The sequence below is a fragment of the Aspergillus alliaceus genome (genome assembly GCF_009176365.1).
Source record: "Aspergillus alliaceus strain CBS 536.65 unplaced genomic scaffold BDW43scaffold_75, whole genome shotgun sequence".
Taxonomy (NCBI): Eukaryota; Fungi; Ascomycota; class Eurotiomycetes; order Eurotiales; family Aspergillaceae; genus Aspergillus; species Aspergillus alliaceus.
Genome location: NW_022474758.1, coordinates 106,904 through 125,070, shown reverse-complemented (window position 1 = coordinate 125,070; position 18,167 = coordinate 106,904). Strand labels below are relative to the sequence as shown.

Here is an 18,167-nt window from a genome sequence, read left to right as displayed (position 1 = left end):
CGTATCCACTCCATCTGTAAAAACGACTTCTGCTCTCTTAAATACAATCGGTTCGTCAAGTATCCATGAACAAACTCTAAATGAATGTAAACCAAGGTTCGTACACTCTATCCAGTGAACTAAGACAAGTATGGACAATCTGATGTAGAATTAACCTGGATATGCAGATGCCACAGGACAGACTGTGCCTCGTCTCTAGACCACTTCATATCTAATTCCTGGCGTTACCTGAAAAGGGGGCTATCCAGGCGAGACCATCAACGTAACTACGGATACCGGAAGCTCATAGATCAAATACTGGCGGGGGCGCTGAAAGAGATCACCCCGACCCAGAATCACTATGAACCCTAATCAGTCTTGCAGACCCATTACAATGGAACCTGTACAATTTATGAGGATAGGATATGGCCAGGGTCTGATTCTACCCACGATTCTATAAACCGATCCTAAAGGACCACTCTACAAGTACTATTCTGGACTATCTATACGGCGAACCGGGTATCATGCCGTTTGTATATCAGGGGCAATATTCCCTAGAACTTATACGCTGCTTCATTCACTAACCACCCACCGCCTCGCATTCCGCCTAGGCAGGTTACCAATTGACCAAGAAAACCAGAGTTATACAGCCAAACATCTAAGTCAAGGATGTGTAACAGAAAAAGAAAGAAACACCAACAGTGCGCTTCCTCCCACCGCACTATATAATTGTTTACTGAACCACACTCCCAGAACCATTCGATAACAACTATACATACTAGAAACTCCCACACCCTCAAGCCTACACGTCCCCTTCCAAACCCAATCTCTCACTAGTAGATACCGCATCAATCCCTCCGTAGCGTACCAAACAAATCCTATACCCAAAACCAAAACAGACCCCCAAACAAACTCGGCTAATCACCTCCCGAAACAGTCTAGTGCTTGATCCTTCGTCGTTTCACCAATGCTCGGACACTTGACTCGATACGGCGATGCTCTGCGTGTGGGAAAATAGCGGGAGTGGGGGAGGGTTTTACGTGGACTGGCTTTGCTTTGTTTTTTGGTTCTTTTGGGGGTCGTTGGTTGGGTTGGTTTTCTTGGGGGGAAGAGGGGGTTTGTTTTATCTAGACCTGGAGGTTTGAAGGGGTGTGTTTTGGTAAATGTAGGATTGGGTTGGTTTGGATTTTTTATTATTCATCTATAACTCTTTTCTGAGAATTGGGTATAAAGGGGGGAATATTTAGGTTGCTGTTGTTGTTGTTTTCCCCTTTTTGGGTCTTCTGGTAAAGTTCAATTGTTTCATGGTTGACCTGATACTTGAGTCAAGTGTGAGCTTATTTGGAAAATAGTTCCATTAGCGGATGCAAAACAAGAAGAAAGAGAAAAAAAACTAAAGACAGGCCTCTTATTGTAATACAGATATATATACCCCAAAAAATCTCCGATATGATATGGCCTGGTTCCCCCTATTCGATAGGAGTTCAGACATCAGCGGCGAAGTAAATGATAATGAACTTATCAGATCTCCTTCAAGCCAGGCAATGTTGGAGGAGACAAGGATCGGCTGACACAGGCGTCCACGCGCAGAACTACCTTTACACTAATGGCTCTGGCTTCTCTAATGCAGCACGCTAGACATGTCCGGCCAACTCTGCCAATGATGGCGTTATAGCCAATGGAAGCACACCATGCTCGGGCGAACGTTTCCCTCTCGTGGCCGCCACGCGCGTCAACAATGAGCACTTCGTGCTTTTTGTAGTGATCACCTTCAAGGAAAGTGTCGTCAGGAGTATGGCAGTTGGGAAGAGATTCAAGCGTTATATGTTTATATAAGTATGCGCTCAGGAGAGGATGGCCTGGGAGACGATGGTGTCTCGCACCTGAACTGCTGGAGGACGGTGACGATGTTCCACTCCCAGCGGGACATGCGCTGTGATACGATGTGAAGTTGCCCGGCGGGCGACATTCGTGAGACGTGATAAACCGGACGTTGTACCTCAATTGGAAGGAGACTTTCCTGGGTAAGTCCATTGTATCTGAAGCCACCGAAAAGGTCATGAAAACCCTGTCGGCCATCAGATGTGGCGTGCCTTTCAGTGCTTGACCACCTTTTCCAGAGAATGTCAACGCCTCGAAGCTCACTTTCGTCTTCGGATATTTCTCTGGTGGAGCGTCCAACGGCAAGGAGAATGCGCCACTGCTCCGGTCGCCACGCCCGAGTGGTGTCGATTCCATGGCCATTTTCTTCCCCTGTTGGATGCGTGGTTTTCCAGAAAGCACCAAAGCCGGTTGCACAGGAACCTCAAACCACGTATCGTCCAGCGACTGGATTGTCCAAGCATCTTTAGGCACAACCGGACTTCTCAGCCATCCTAAGCATTCCTTGGTGTCTTCCACGCTTGCCAGGACTCGGCCAACAATGCACTCTTTGCTCCACCAGGTCTTCCCTTTGTACGCGAATCCGCCGTAGAGGTTTGCAATGGGACCTAGTTTCGCCATAGCATCTGAGTCATTTTCCAGTACTGTAGCCATTAGTAGGTGGCTGATCTGCTCTCCGGGAAATACAAATCCGGATAGCCAGCTTCGGGTTATCCAGCCACCAAGTTGCACAGAATCCGCCTGATATTTGGAGCAATGGAGAGCTATACGCCGGCGAGATAAGCTTCTGGTATGCATTTCTTCCTTATTAAGGGGCCCACCGGCTTTAGCTGGTAGCGCGTTGCGCACAGGTTTATTGAACGCATCGGCGATGGCTGCCCCCATCTGGCCCCCTCCAATCACAAAATGCAAACGCGTTTTCAGTGCATCAAGTCCTGGCCAGTCAATCTCCTCAGCGAACGCAAACAATCCTTGGAGCTGTTGGTCGAGGAATGTTGGGACTAAACTGCATCTCCAGGCTGACTCGATGGACTCAGTGGGTGAACCGGACAATGATCGGTGGAGCAGGTTTTCAAAGAAAGAATGGTGGTTCTTCTCATGATTCTTCTCACCCCACGGGTGACTTGTTGGTATCATGGGGTCAAAATCAAGTTGATCAGGTTCGTCAGCCTTGTAGCTGATGTCGAAGGTGTCCATAAAACGCCGCACGGCTACCAGGTCCCAATCTACTTTTCCATCCCGTATGTGTTCGAAATCATCTACATCCTTGGCGGTGATATGTAACGCCTTGGAATTATCCAGAATCCCCACCCTAACAGTAGCATCGAGACGTAGAAGCAATTCGGCAGCAAGGAGCATCTGGACAAGGAGCCATCTACGCTCAATCGTTGGGTGCATCCAAGGTTTCGAGCACGTAGTAGGGTCTAAGAGATCGCCATCCGCATGTGGACCGGCCTCCCACAGCAACTGTCCTGCATACAAACGCCACTCGGGAAGACTGAAGTCCACCCATGCACCCCTTGTGGCGAGGGTTACTGTCAGAGCCTTGATTTGAGCTTTGAGACTGTGAGACATGACAGCATCCGCGAGCAGAGGCTTGGGAGGAGGATAGAGAAATTTAGTGAATAGGTCGCTGTACAAATCCTGCTCAGACTCGGTATCAAGGATCGTTGCTTCTCTCTTCCCATGTAACATTTCGCGACGAAGATCTGTCAACGTCCGCAGGCGCTCTACCAAGCTTTGTAAATTGATATCTCGCACACCAATCTTTTTCCAGGCAGATGGTCCCTCACAGAGTAGCCGTTTTCGATCATACCCGGCGCCCCCCGACATGGTATATATGTCATGGTAATGTTCCATTAGCTCATAGACCTGCGAAGCGGGCATCGAGGAAAGTTGCAGATAATCCAGGTTAGACTTTGGTCTCTCAGGATAGCGCACAGCATCCGCAACCGGGAGCTCCACAAAATGACGAAATCCAATCGCTCCTGGATCTCTTCCATTCATCGATAGCATGTTTGGCACTTCGAATATCCCAATGTCGAAAGTCGCTCTTTTAGAGCCTCCAGCCCTTCGCCAACTGTTCAGATGAATTGGGGATTCCTTGGTACTCACCCACCTGTCAGGAATAGGGAGATGAGCGTGCAACGTACAAACAATAAAAGATGGATGGGAGAGTGGCTTTCTGTCCCACATATTCTGAATGGTGGGGTCGTGGTCATCGAACGGGAAGATGACTTGTGGATAGTGATGATCATAGTTGCCCCTCTCGAGGAGAAAGAATGGAGCGCCAGAGAAAAGAGCCTCAAGGTCTTCTTTGCTGAGCAAATAATTAGATGACGGTGTAACATGAGGTCTACCCTCGTGATCGTTCTCTTTTCCACGTGGCTCATGCGCCTGTGTAGAGCTCCGAGGCCCCGTTTGGTCTTTCGTAGCTTTTTCTGTAGATGCATTTGGGGAATTTGCATGACTCTGTATTTACTACAATTAGATACACTTTCAAACTTGAGTTGAAATGTTTTTTTGACACAAGGAAAGAAGCCAACTAGGAAATTCAGCTTACAACATCATGACCCCTCTCTGTTGACGCTTCTGTCTCGGAAGAATCTCGATGCCTCCGAAATAGATCTTGTAACATGCGTCTGTCGTGAACATTCCGACTCTGAGTTGGTACATTCGGAACTGACGCTCTTCTTCTCAGCCTCAGGTTCGGATCTCTAGGCACGCCATCGCTCTCTGGTGACGCGCCAGCGAGGGAATGCCGACGGCCGAAAAAGAATGACATTATCTCTTGCTCTTCGAAGCGTATGTCTAGATTTATGGTAACTGGGAAAGAAATTGTCTAACTGTTCGGCATGCCGAGGTAAGCCGGCTATACATTGCCGCCCAAAGATAAGCAAATCTCAAGCCGTGGAAACTGAGAGTCAAGCAGGTTCCCCTATTCATATAGGGAATGACTGAGCACTAAAAGTAGCGATTAGGAAAATAATATCCATTGTATAGAATGTAGCGAAAATGGGAAATTATAAGCAAAGGGAAGAAAAGGTTGAGTTTAAATGGTGGAAGTGACAAGTCGATGACGTCGGGCAAACCACGGGCCGGCGGATTTGATATTGCCTGATACGGTAGGAACCTTAGGCCACCATCGCATGATATTCTGGCAATCTTCCTCGGGTACTATAATATGGATACTATATGCCCTCGTCCTTCTATCGATCAAGATCTCATGGATAGCCATAGATAATTAAAGTCGTCGTTTTCTTGCTCGATCAGATCTAGGAACACCAGTATGAATCACCTCAATACACAATGCCTTATCGCCCTCTCCATTCCATATCTCATAAGTCTTAGGGGAGCTATGTAGGCAGATCAGCTGCAAGTCAAGCTACCTGTGAGGCGTTTGGTTTATTCTTTAGATGCCCTTTTCCTCACCCTCCATCTCTGCCCTCAGAGCAATTGCGAGCAAGATGGGGCATAGATCTTTCATGTCGCCAACTTTGGTAGTATCCCAAGGCCCAAATTCATAGAGGGTTAGTAACCCAGGTGATTCATCCTTATTCAGTGTGCTGTTTGAGTACTTGATGTAGTTTCTCGCTGTTCTCAGCAGATGTAAGATATCATGTCGGTCTTGGGATATTAGAACATGACTAAATTATCAGTATATATAGGACGGAACAGATGGTATAGAGAAACTTACCGGCTATGGCTAATTATAAAGCCATCAGGATCTGATTCAGTCTTGATCCAGGCAACTATTTGAGCTGCTTCCTACTTTAAAATGCGTGCTCTTCGCGTTTTCCTCAGCATCGGCTTTACCACCACAATTGCATAAGTCTTCCAGTTCTTGCCTTCGAGGCACCCATCAGTGTGAGCTTCGAATAAGCCACATACAAAACTGGCCACAACAGGTTTCCGATACAGTGTCCAATAAGAGCCAAAGTATTAGTGGATAATAAAGGCATTTAGAAAGACATTCAGGACTGTATTGACAATGTGCTCATCTTTGGTCCTTGGGTAGTTTAGATCTTGGAGCTCCTGGGATCCGTGTGACCTTTCTCCTGGTGGGGTGTCCTCAGTGGCACTGTCCTCCTCTGAGGAATCATCAGACTCAGCCTCTGGCTTGACTATGCGCGTGCTTAGTGGCTCAGTGGGTACGTCAAACGAGAGTTTTTCGCTACCCGCCGCTATGCTCTTCAGCTGTCCTCGTGTACGAGGAAGACTGACAGAAACAATAGGTCGGAATATAACATCTGATGGGATATGGGCAACCTACTTTTGATAGAACCGAGACAATGCAAACGACCCTTCCTTCGCTTCGCTAGAGAAGCTCTCAAGGTAGGCAGTCCCCGAGTCTTACGGCGCTAACAAATCGGCTGCCTTATTTATCCATTCGCCCAGGCCAAATTTCGCGCGATCGAGTTTACGAAAACCTTGCGTTTTCCACAGGACGCGAAGCATCAAGTATTGCTCGTCTCGTATGGCTGAAGCCGAATTGAGATCAATATCATGTATTGTCTTATTCTCCACCTTTCCTTGCCTGACCGCTTGGACCCATGCGCTGGATTGTAAGGCTGTTGAAACTCCATCACTGTAGTATGTAAGGGCAAGCCGTAGGGTCCAATCTGATATGATAATAAAATATAGGAGGGAAGTAACAACGACAACAACGAGGGGTAAGTGAGAGAAGAAGAAGGGTTTCTTATTTCGGATTTGTCCGCAATGTCTCCTTCCCATTCCCTTTACCCCGTCCATTCACTTTTTACCTGCACCGGCCGGTAAGCGATTTGGATGAGGATAATATAGATTGTGGCTAGGTTCAATAGCAACGCATTGACCTCCAAGCCCTTTAGCCACATGACTTCCAAACAAGAGGGGCACATTCATTTTCAAAATTATTAAACAAATAAGGATAGGGGGCGTTTTAAGAATATACAGTTATCTAGGCAAGAAGAAGTGCTGGGGGAAGAATCGGTTCTATAAAAGGCAACTATAAAGTTATACGCCAATTGGTGTTGTCGTTGCGGCGCAACCCCACCGGTCATTTTAATAACCTGGAACGCTATGTACTTACTCCCTTCACTTCTTCACTTCCATTAGTCTTCAACTTCATTCTTTCCACTAAGTCCTTTCGCCAATACATCATGCAAAACCCCAGAAAGTGAAAAGAGCAGTTGAAGTGCGCACGCACTATCGTTCTATGTTCCGAAGAATCAAGAAGACAATCTGCCAGCTAGAAACAGATCAAATCGACCAACATGACGCCGAAAAGGCAGGTATTCAACAGAGCTCTATGTCTTTAGAATCGGAGCTCGACAAACCCTACTTTTTCTATTCTATACTAGGGCTAATATGTATTCTTAGTCGAAGACGGCTATCTAGCCTACGACAGTAGAGGGGAAACTCTAGTTTCAATATATTGGGTTTTCATTATTGCGTGGAAGCTTGTGTCGGCCAGTCATTCCTAAAACACAATGATAAGCATAATTGCATTCTCTAAAAGGGGCATGCACACCCATCTGGGCGCCATTTTGAGCCCTACTAAACAATCGTCTATTAGGATGATAAATCTCGGTTCCGGAACCCTAGCTGGAGTAAACAACCACCACTGGCAAGTGTCCCTAACATGCTCGAGCATTTGATGAGCCATTACCCCATATGAAATGTCTCCTGGAGATCGGGCTTCTCGTGGGAGACGATCGACCATTCAGCTGAAAACAAAAGTCCGTCCGTCCTCACATGATGGCTCCTGTAAGTGTGTCCACTTTTTCACAGATTTTGTCTACACCACATCCCATGACTAGGGCTCTATTAATGGAACTTCTCAATCAGGTCATGCTATATTCCATCATAGGCCCACACCAACTTTGTGTACTGGAGACCTATTTTTAACGGCAAGAATCTCATAACCCGCAAGACAAAACTGTACGATATGACACAAGAAGACATGACCACGATCAGGCTGCTCACCGAATGGTGGATGGGTTTTGCCGTTGGTGAAGCCAAGTCGACTGAAGGGATAGCCACTCGTCCGTTGCTCTTAGCATTTTGCACCAGGCGGCGTTCTAAGGTGGGTATCGGGTGTATGGTCTGTAGGGTAAATTGGTGTGTTTCTTTGCCGGGTTTGGCTTCGGATGTCTTTATGTGATCGGGTGGGAGAGTTCTATGGCGTGCAGGCTCTTACGTCGTTTTACGGCGGCTATCTTAATATCATGAAGATACCTTACACCAAATAATATGTGTTTTGCACTACTTTTTCCATCTGACTGATTGATTGATCCGTCGATAGTACTTGTACATACCTGATTTAGCTCGCCTCCCGCAAATGGCTGTGCTATGCCGCTCAGTGAGCTCGGATTAGCACCTATATTTTTTTATTATTATTATTTTCTTCTTTTTTTCCGAAAAAGTAGTAAGCCACTGATAGACCTTAGTGTTTTAAAGCCGCCAAAGGCCGGTCGCTTCAATCTATGTGTTTATGTTTAGACGTCGGGGTGCCTCTCGAAGCCCAGAAACCTGATATATCTAACATGTCCGTATACTATTATCACCTCTAGTTCCAACCTATTATACACTAGAGGACTCTTTCATATTAGTCTAGATCCCTTTTATTACTGAATCTCTTATACCGAGGTCAGGTTAAAGATCATACTACTCAACTTTATCTTAATTTAATATTTCAATATTTCAATCACTATATCCTAGTATATATAACTACAGTAAACCTAATCCTACCTTAAGATAGGATAAGCCAACTCTAGACTTTCTTTGGTGAGTGTCTTAGAAGCAATATATATACCAGCAATCGGGTTTTTAATACTGTAGGTTTCAGAAGAATTAACTTTCCTTAACCCAACCGCTACCTCGGTGACATTCTACCATTACGCCAGCCTATCGACCGCCATATATTGCGGTATTAAAGCTGGGTAGCCAGACCGTACGTATATCACACCAATGGACAGAGCCCGATATCATACGAAAGAATAAACCATATACACCATCCATTCTCCACTTCCTTCCATATCCACGAGACAAAACCACCTCATCACCACTTAACTAAGCATGCTTATGCAAAAAATCCAAAGCAACCCTATACCCCCTCTCGTACTCCTTCCTCACCCCCTCATCCTCCAAATCCGACCGTGCAGCCATCCACCCATGAATCTGACTCGCAAAAGTCTCCACATAATGCTCCATCTTCAAGTTCGCCCCAAAATCCCTCACATCCTCGGGCTTCTCATCCTTGGACGCCAAAACCGCCATGGGGACCGTAACCCCCTTGGCATCATTCGGATCCAGCATGGCCGGATGACACTGCACAGCGGCCTTAAAGATCTGATTCTCCTTACCCGTGGCCAGAGCCGTGATCTTGCCGCCCCAGCAGTAGCCCAAGATGGACCAGGAGTCGAACTTACCGCCGGCCGGTGCGAGCTTGTTGGCCTCGGCCACCACGTCGGGGATCTTGGAGAGGGTGGTGGGGGGCGCGGCCTTGGTTTGGAAGAAGTTGCCTAGCTTTTGCTTGTGGTCGTCTGTTTTGGGGGGGAACCAGGTGATGTCGGCTGGCTGGCCTTCGAAGAAGTCGGGCATGAAGACGCGGTATTTTTGGGAGTTGGCGGTGGCGAGTATGTCGGCTCCTTGGATGGTTTGGTCGAAGAAGCCAAAGATGTCTTTTGGTTTTAGTGTTTTTGATTAGTGGGTGTGGGTTGGTTTTGGGGCGGGGTGGGACGGAGGGTGGTTTTTACGTACCGTAGATGACCAGGATGGCCTTGGAGGCGTTTTCGGGGCCAGTTACGTCTATGGGCAGGTAGGTTGGGTTAGTTTGAGAGGTGTTTTGTTTGGCTGTGGAATTGGGGTGGGACGATTGTACATGTCTTGAGGCCATTGAGGGTCTTGTATTCGCCCTTGGCTTGATAGTTCTTTGGGACAATGGGGGGGATACTGTGGAGTTTTAGTATGGATCCTATAGTGATTACTTTGGGATAGAAGAGAGACTTACGAGCAGCAGGCCTTGCTAACACCCGACATGGCGGCAGAGGAGCAATGAATTGGGCGAAACGTGGAGGGCGGGGTTTTAACCGACGAGAGGAGGAACCTTCGACAAGGGGATGTTAGAAGCTGTTTATACAACATATCTAGTTAAGGACTATAACGCACAATGAATTGAGATAGAACGATTTGATTTCAAGACTTTGTGATAGTCAAGTTCAGTGTATTCAGAAGGTAGTTACAGAGGGGATGAAGAGTTTAAAAAGTATCCGAGGTATGATTTAATTTACAGAAAGAATACCCCACCTTCTCCAAACGTCATCTCGGCATCAGTCAATTCATATCCACGGTTCCTTTTTATTAACCCAAGGTCTTGGCGGATCTTGAATTATTGTTGTTGTATATACAATATCGGTATATATATAGTTTTGTACTACTTACTATAATTTTTAATATGTGATGATGTGGCAGAGAAGACAAGTGAACTTCTCTATCTCTCGGGATGAACGAATATCCGCTCCACATATACTTACCCAGAGTGACCTAGAATAAACAGAACAGCACATTTCATAAATACGTGAATATAAAGAATACGTAGTCTGATTGATCTTTGGGAACGTCTCTGTGATCTATTAATAGTATACGAAGCTCCTTCAACACTAATACCATTCTCTATTACCAAAACGAGACAGAGCAGCAAACACTTTTCAATACCGTCACACTACATCTCATTTGAACTACAACATAGACACCACAGTGACACCACAGTGACACCACAGTGACACCGTGAAAACCCAATAATAAAAAAGCAAGAATATAAAGACCCGACAGCTTCCATGGAGAGCGGGTCAGTTACGATAACAAACCATTCATTCACCATCAAGACGTTTCCTCGGAGGTTTTTGAGCCAGTGTGGGAGAAGCGGCAAAGATTAGGCATGATGTGACTAGTCTTTGTCAGCCTCATTCTCAATGACTTGGTTAGTTTTTCCGGATTATGGGGGGGTAGGTTCAATCTCTAAATAGAGCGTTAAGGATAAGTAGGGAAAGAAAAGTGAACTCTTGTTCAGGTGGCCGGTAAAAGAACAAGGGGTCAGCGTAGGACGATACAGGTTAGTTTAGACCGCTGACGTGGTTTGAGTTTCTACTATCATCTCTCCTGCAGAGGAGATAAATAGACATGTCATAAAACCAAGCATATAAGGCGTCCTGCGATAACAATCTTAAAACTATGTTAGGACCATGATACAGGATAGAAAAGTATAAGCATATGGCTCATATCCATTCATGCAACGTAACCTCATCCCATCCAACCATCCATTCTCCATATCAATCCGCACATCCCATCCCATTACTTAAAATGCACACACTGACAGTAAAATAACACAAGCCACCAGCAGCTCGCAAGTTACCCCACAGCGACACAACAACCATCATTAATAACTCTCCTCCCCAGGGAGTCTCACATCCTGCCAGCCCCGCCCATCTCCAATACCAGGCAGACTCTCCCCCCTCCGAATACCCTTCCATTCAGTCACATTCATCCACCCAATCTGCTGAAACCCACCGAAGCCCCCGATCCAATAAACCTGGGTGACAACCATCCGAGCCCAGAAGCTCGCATGGGGAGAGTTACGTCTACCGGGCAACCACACCTGGGCATCCGGGTGGGCCTTCAGATAGCAAGTCCGAAGAGCAGCCTCCGTATCCTCCGGCATGGGAGTCGAGAAGGGCTCGATGTACCCGAATAGCGTCACGCGGGGGAGACCAGCGGGACTGAGCGGGAAGCCGGGGAAAAGGGGCTCGGTCTCGTTCAGATGGTCCCACCAGTCGATAGAGACGCTGATGTTGGAGCCTGCGGCGGTGTTGCGGAAAGTGGTTGCGACATGGAGGGCGAGGAAGGTTGGGTTGCCGTCTCCGCCGTTGCCGCTTGTGGGGGGGAGGGCTTCATCGCAGTCTGAGATGTATTCCTTCAGGCTGATGGACTGGCCGGCTACGGCGGCTGGGGTGTGGGAGTTCTCTGCGAAGGAGTCCGAGAAGATGGTGGAGGCGACGCCCGTGGTTGAGAGGGCGAGGAGTCGGCGGGCCATCAGTGTGGAGGTGAACCATGATGGTGCGGTTTCCGCCTCGGGGTCGTTCTCGGTAGCTGTGATGATATTGTTGCGGTCGACATTGTTTTCGGGAGTGGAGGGCAGGCTGTTAAGGTCGCCTAAGACTGTTTGGCCGGGAGAGGCATCCGCTGCAGTTGAGAGGGGAACCGCCGTACCTTGGAGGAAGAGCAGAGCTAGTGTGGAGACGAGGGCAAGACCTTGGCTAAGACCCTTCATGGTGAGCCGTTCGCCTTGGATGTAGGAAGAAGTAGGGTCTGGGGAGTGAAGATTTAGGACAGAAGTAGGAGCTTGTTAGGTAAGGGAGGCATTAAAGAGGAAGATGCTACGCCAAGGAATGCTCCCCTCGCATCGCAACTCCGGATGGTCTGATGATGAACGGTGACTGAGGGGAACTGGAACAACGTTCAAGGTTGGATCTGATCTTATCTGATCACGCTAGAACCTAACAGGGTTAAATCTGCTATTCGCATGACTAGCGCAGAATCCGACTCCCTCCGGGGGTTCCGGCACACTCCGACGTTGACACCTGCCTCAGGCTGCCATGTATCACCGTGACTCACCGATAGTTCAGAGCGCCACCCGATCGTCAGATGCTCACCGAACCACAAAGAACTGTTTCGAGTGACTCATGACACCTATCACGAGACCAAGTCAGGCCGTTGCCTCGCGTGAGAACATCGGTGGCGGCAGCGGGCTAGTGGGAACCATGGCTTTGTTGTCCGCTTGCATGAGGTGTCACGATCGGATATGTACATATTAAGATGGCCTAAGGCAAAGGAAGGCAGCCACACCGAAGCCCTAACATTCTGACTACAACTCTCACACTTCTTAAGTAGTCTGCCAATGAACTCAGTGTAATAAGATATGTATTTCAGGACATTTGAGAATCCACCGCTACACCGTCGACCGAGATCACAACAACAAAGAAACAAAGCACAAAAAAAAAGAGAAAAACCCTGCCATTGCCGCACACTCCAGTTCATGATAGTAATAATATCCACGATAAATGTAAACAAAGTAAATGGTAAAAAGATGGTGATAGAACCTCCCCGTCATAGATCATACATCAGTGGTCTGCGAGTTACAGGACCACTGCACCTGACAGAGGGGTACGCAGACTGCCGTCACAGAACTTCCAACCAAATCCAACCAACACCAGGGTATATACAAGACGAGAAAGGATCTTTTCCCGACAAAAGAAGACCTGAGATAAAGTTCACACAAAACTTTTCCCACCGGAAGTCTGCGTTCCTGCCTCTGTCGGCGTTGAGGCTAAATCAAGGATCACTCGGTCGACGAGTTGAAGGATTGATAAGAATATTATGCAATAAACAATAACTTTTCCTTTCTACAAACAAGAAAAGAAAAGAAACAAGGGGCGCGCCTGTCCACTGCATAAGTAAAGTTCCATCCTGGGCATAGCGAGTCTAATCCAGGTAGTCCGCTCGCACGCTGGGGTTCAGTGCAATCTTCCTCGCTTCACTACCACAGCACGCACGCTTCATGCCTGCGGGTCCAGAAAGTGGAGCGTTGTAATTCAGAGCGTTCAGCTGGGCGGCAGTGAGGGATTGGGTACGTCGAAGCCCAGCGTTCAGGAACAAATCAGACATGTTTCCATCAGGTAGCACAGCACCCTCACTGATGGTATTGGAATGAACCAGGTGACGCACATGGTTCTGCAACGCAAAATCATCAGATCCAGCGCGGCCACGTTTCCGACACTGGCGCTGGCTTCCGCCCTGCTCAATCTTCTGGGAAGTACGAGGCATGGAACCAGACAATGCACAGAGGCTCTGAGCGGCCTCATGAGCTGACGTCATATCAACAGGAGTTCTCAGCGAGAATTTAGACAAGTCTGGAACATTCCCAGTAGACCGCGCAAAGCTTTCGGGGGAATGATAGATATCATTGTAGGAACTCTCATCGATAGGTGACGCAATCGTCACAGGTCTCCGGTTCTCCTTCAAAGAGTTGTTTGTGCATCGAAGGGTTGCCTGAATAGCCAGACGGGGCAAAACAGGCCCCGATGCATTCGACGACATGGAGGAAGACCGCGACGAGTTGGAGGACAGAGTTGACACATCGGAAACCATCGAATCCGGCGAAGATGCAGAAGAGGTCGAGCGAGCCAAAGAAGACCGGCGTACCATAGTTGGGTACCCATCAAACGTACTTGTCTTCGGGCAAAACGGAAGTGACGGGCGCTGGTCGAGGGTCGACCGCGCCATACACATGTTCTGCGCCTGGGACATGGCAGCACAGAAGTAACGCCGATGGGAAGAGAAAGAGCCAGCACTCGCGGCAGGAGTGGAGGCCATACTCGCCTGGGGGGTCAACTGCGGGGTAGGCAACGCAGGAAGCCGTGGTATCGACGGCAGGGAAGCATTGAAGCTGTCGACTCGAGAAGCTTGCTCAAGAGTTGTGGAAGCTCGTCTATATACAGATGTCTCCGATGGGAGAATGGAGGGCTCACTTGCGAAAGTAGGAAGGAAAGTTCCTCTCATGGACGTACCACGGGGAGACGGCGAGCCGGTCGCCGATCCGGAATCGGAACCCTCCATACTTGATGGAGTCATAGGCTCAAAGTCGATTTCTTCCAACTCATGAGTCAGTCTGGGAAGGACCGTCCGCCAAGTTTGACCTTCGGCAGGCATACCACCAGCACCAGGAGTGTACTTGAGCACGATATCCGTCCATCGCTGAAAGGTGGCTTCCGGAATGTGCAGTTTCCAATCCACGGCTTGGAGGAACATCAACTCATTCTGATTGATCTCCAATGTATTCAGGCCGGAGATTTTGCTCCAAGCGCGGGCGGAGTAGTTACGGTCCTGGAGGTATTTGGAGGCGAGGATCAGGGCAGAAAGGAACATGCGTCGACCACACTGCATGGCCCGGCAGACTGGCTTACCCGGAGTCTGATCATGGGCTAGATCGGGATTAGGCACATGTGGCTTGATCTTGACCAGATAGTACAAAGCCACTTGCAACGTGCTATAACTGGTCCGGGATCGGCGGAGCGTCTCCTGGATGAAGGTGCGGAGAGGCAAGACCCCTTTACACCCCGTGGTTGAATCACTTCGGAGCGCTACTGCGGACAGAGGCCAGATGGTTTCCACGATCTGAGACGCGGTGTCTTGATAGAAAATCTTCAGCTATGGGATCATCCCCGAGAATATCCGACTGCACTTACCGACGAGGTTATCGACGAAGTTCACCTTCCGCTCCGACTGACGCAGCAGACAGGGCGGAGGCCGTGTGCAGGACACGCCGTTGGACTGGGCACCGCTGTTGGTACGCCGCGGATGCTTACGTAATTCTGGAGGAACGACCGCGTCCGCGGCCTTGGGAGCGTTACCCCTCAAGGGCGCGCGCGAAGGGCCCAGTCCCCTTCCTGCTGGTTGGTATTCACCGTCATTTTCCCAGATGACATCAACCGAATTCGTCGAGGTGGAGGAAACGGAGCTGTGAGCAGACAGCCCATCCAGAGAGAACACCGACGACGAAGACGAAGATGCGGAGGAAGAAATCGACGATGCGTAGGGGTGCGCATACGACGCTCTGTATGAAACACTAGGGTTTGGTTCCTTCAAACCCAAAACGTCAATCCCTGTCATATTCCGGGGGAAGTAATCCACAACTAGGATACAACAAGGTGCGCTCGTTCAAGAAAAACCGTGAGAAAATCAATATACCGTTGTGCAATAACCGTTAACGAGACGCTAGTAAGACAAGAACCGTCTTTTATTCACAGGCGACGGCAGGCCTTCGAAAGAGAATTCGCCAGAGTGTATGGGTATCAAGAAAGGGCGGATAGGTCGGAAGGGATCAAATCATTCAACCGTAGTTAAATATCGAGGAAGTTTAGGTAGATAGGGTAGGGATCGAGACGTATATCGGAAGGTGAGAATGAGGGTCGTGTGTGAGGTGTTAGGAGGATCGAGGGTAGGCGCAAACAAGAACTTAAGTCCCGATCACCGGTGGTAGATTCCAGAGCAGATCAGCCGAAGTAACGTAAGAGAGGATACACGTAGTGAAATATGTATCGGGTCCACGCGACTTTCAAGACGACAGGTGCTGTATGAGTCTTTCCAAGTTCTAGATGAGAGCAACAGACTTGTCGGACTTTCGGAGATCAAAGGCGGAGGATTCTGCAACACAGGTGACCGGAACAATGTATTTCGTAACAACAGGGTACATCTTGAGACTTTAGGGAGTATCAGAAAGTTATGGAAAAGAGCCGCTACGACGGCAGACTGTTAGCAAGCAGGCAGTTACACTGATGTAGACTGATGCTTGACCAGGCAGTCAGCTGTCTGTCCAGAGGCTCTTATTAAGAGGCGACTGTTGACTCTTAGTCTGATGGCGAAGGAATACAGTCAGCAATGATGGACGTCTCCAGTTTTCTATGCCTATGACTCCTTCTGGGCTGCCTATTTCTTCGGAGGGCGGAGCGGTAGACTAAAATGACTAACTGGGGGGGCGACCCAGTCCGGAAGCAGAAAAAGGAAGGGAAATGAAAGTGAGGGCAAATGGCGAAATTTCGAGATTAGGAGGAAATTCGGCCAGTGGCACTAGGGAGGAGATGGTATGAAGGGAACGTGACTAAAAAGAAGATTTGATGGGTTACTCACCGTGGCGAGAGTGGCGGAACCCGAGACACTGCGCGGACCGCAGGGACCACGTTTTTCTGCCAGATGAAGAAAAATGGATGAGCGGAGAGAAATTGGCAGAGAAAATAATATTAGGGAAAACGAAAAAAAAAAAAAAAAAAGGAAAATATATTAAGAGTCACAGAGAATAATTCATAAAGGATGGGAATCAAAACCAGAAGAAGAAAGAGAGACGTGACTCTTCAAAAGGTAAAAGAAAAAGCCGTCTGTCCCTTCTTCAGAAAGGATGACTGGGGGAAGAAAAGGAAGGGTAGGAAGAAAAGGGAGACAGAAGAGAGTAGGTAGAGTCGAGTCAGCCCTGTTTAGCAGTCATACAGTACGGAGACGGGGGGCGGTACTTAGAGGTTCAAGGCGCAGGAAACGATGATCGGGAACGGATGATACAGTATGACTCTTTCACCATCCGAGATAGGGAATTCTGGGCCCGAATTGGGCATTGGATGTCCCCTTGATCCGCTTTTTTTCCTCTATTCCATTTTGATTTGATTCTCATTCTTATTGCCTTTTCCTTTTTCATCAAAAGACAAATCATAGTAGATCCTTTCTTCTTATTTCTTATTCATTTTGATTCCACTTGTCATCATCCCCATCGCAAATTATTCATAGAAACAATCTATGTTATGTTACCCGGCCATGCAATACGGTCACTTTCTGCAGTAGTCAAGAACTTAAAGAGCCGTCCTCGCACTGTATATGCATCCATAGAATCATAAGCTAGAATGTTTAAGGGTTGATTTGATGGACTAGGCCCCTTAAGAATCGATAGCAATTAACAGATCAAGATCGCGGGATTCTGGGATTATCGTAGTGGATACCTTATCCTATCACTCCAGGAAAGCTCTCCAAGTACTGTATCTATTAGGGTTCTCCATATCAAAATGAAATGACTCGTTCGGGCCACTCCCCATCGCGATATCGGCAGTATGAAGAAGGTGCCTTAGACAGTACGTACAGTACGTAAGCTGTCAACCATGCTGTACTACGAGATAATGTCCCAGCGGTGCTGTAAGATTACACCTTGATTTCACATATAACAATCAACCATATAAATCCCAAGCCAAATGAGAGGGGGGGAAATATTATTAAATTTTTAAATAAAAATTAGAAGAAAGACTACAAGACGTAAGAGTATGAATCAGGATGAGATGCTGACCGCAGTGCAGTGCAACATCATCCCAGCCGCCAAATAAGATTTTGGTTCGAGTGGTTTCCTTCTACCGCTCTCGTCAAGGCTGGTGGTCAGCCAACCACCGCTTCTGGATTTGGCCATCTTGCCAGCCCACGCCACCGGAGGATTAGTCGTAGTGATTCTTTGCTTCCCCCATTACTAAGTTTGGTACGGCCTAAGCCTGCATGGCAGTGTCAGGCCGTGGCTGTTCAGGCGCTCCAAATTTAGGTAGCCCGATAGATTTGATTTTTTTTTTTTTTTGAAACTTCGTAGATCTAGCTGTAGCCTTATTACAGCCTAATTTATCCATTCTGCAACCTCCTGTGTGTGGTTGATACGATCATAATAGTAGTCACCGGAAAGGTCCAGTGTAATG

At 47.9% G+C, this 18,167-nt stretch overlaps 7 protein-coding genes across 7 annotated transcripts; 1 reads left to right on the top strand and 6 right to left on the bottom strand.

Annotated features, from left to right (window-relative positions):
• Positions 1–54: 54 nt before the first annotated feature.
• On the bottom strand, positions 55–837 carry BDW43DRAFT_292994 (uncharacterized protein). The gene is made up of 3 exons (XM_032043780.1): positions 733–837; positions 168–680; positions 55–96 (listed from the first exon to the last, which is right to left on the bottom strand). The coding sequence occupies exons 1-2, from the start codon at positions 826–828 to the stop codon at positions 534–536; spliced, it is 243 nt and encodes an 80-aa protein (XP_031894703.1). The 5' UTR covers positions 829–837; the 3' UTR covers positions 55–96; positions 168–533.
• Positions 838–1,238: 401 nt separating this feature from the next.
• BDW43DRAFT_292993 (uncharacterized protein) lies at positions 1,239–4,870 on the bottom strand. Its single transcript, XM_032043779.1, has 2 exons — positions 4,424–4,870; positions 1,239–4,332 (listed from the first exon to the last, which is right to left on the bottom strand). Exons 1-2 carry the CDS (start codon positions 4,643–4,645, stop codon positions 1,501–1,503), a joined length of 3,054 nt encoding a protein of 1,017 aa, XP_031894702.1. The 5' UTR covers positions 4,646–4,870; the 3' UTR covers positions 1,239–1,500.
• A 402-nt stretch (positions 4,871–5,272) lies between these two features.
• BDW43DRAFT_304329 (uncharacterized protein) lies at positions 5,273–6,744 on the bottom strand (the record flags this gene model as incomplete). The annotated part of the gene is made up of 7 exons (XM_032045583.1): positions 5,273–5,454; positions 5,558–5,560; positions 5,752–5,755; positions 5,833–6,079; positions 6,134–6,187; positions 6,218–6,431; positions 6,624–6,744. The coding sequence occupies 7 exons, from the start codon at positions 6,742–6,744 to the stop codon at positions 5,273–5,275; spliced, it is 825 nt and encodes a 274-aa protein (XP_031894701.1).
• A 479-nt stretch (positions 6,745–7,223) lies between these two features.
• Positions 7,224–7,557, top strand: BDW43DRAFT_235748 (uncharacterized protein). The gene has a single exon (XM_032039593.1). The coding sequence runs from the start codon at positions 7,332–7,334 to the stop codon at positions 7,497–7,499; it is 168 nt and encodes a 55-aa protein (XP_031894700.1). The 5' UTR covers positions 7,224–7,331; the 3' UTR covers positions 7,500–7,557.
• Positions 7,558–8,609: 1,052 nt separating this feature from the next.
• BDW43DRAFT_292988 (dienelactone hydrolase family protein) lies at positions 8,610–10,075 on the bottom strand. The gene is made up of 5 exons (XM_032043778.1): positions 10,012–10,075; positions 9,854–9,949; positions 9,725–9,795; positions 9,604–9,651; positions 8,610–9,524 (listed from the first exon to the last, which is right to left on the bottom strand). The coding sequence occupies exons 2-5, from the start codon at positions 9,880–9,882 to the stop codon at positions 8,914–8,916; spliced, it is 759 nt and encodes a 252-aa protein (XP_031894699.1). The 5' UTR covers positions 9,883–9,949; positions 10,012–10,075; the 3' UTR covers positions 8,610–8,913.
• Positions 10,076–10,951: 876 nt separating this feature from the next.
• BDW43DRAFT_235542 (uncharacterized protein) lies at positions 10,952–12,493 on the bottom strand. Its single transcript, XM_032039591.1, has one exon. It carries the CDS (start codon positions 12,167–12,169, stop codon positions 11,279–11,281), a length of 891 nt encoding a protein of 296 aa, XP_031894698.1. The 5' UTR covers positions 12,170–12,493; the 3' UTR covers positions 10,952–11,278.
• Positions 12,494–13,335: 842 nt separating this feature from the next.
• Positions 13,336–16,238, bottom strand: BDW43DRAFT_235616 (putative G1/S-specific cyclin Pcl5). The gene is made up of 2 exons (XM_032039592.1): positions 15,144–16,238; positions 13,336–15,086 (listed from the first exon to the last, which is right to left on the bottom strand). The coding sequence occupies exons 1-2, from the start codon at positions 15,565–15,567 to the stop codon at positions 13,381–13,383; spliced, it is 2,130 nt and encodes a 709-aa protein (XP_031894697.1). The 5' UTR covers positions 15,568–16,238; the 3' UTR covers positions 13,336–13,380.
• Positions 16,239–18,167: the final 1,929 nt, after the last annotated feature.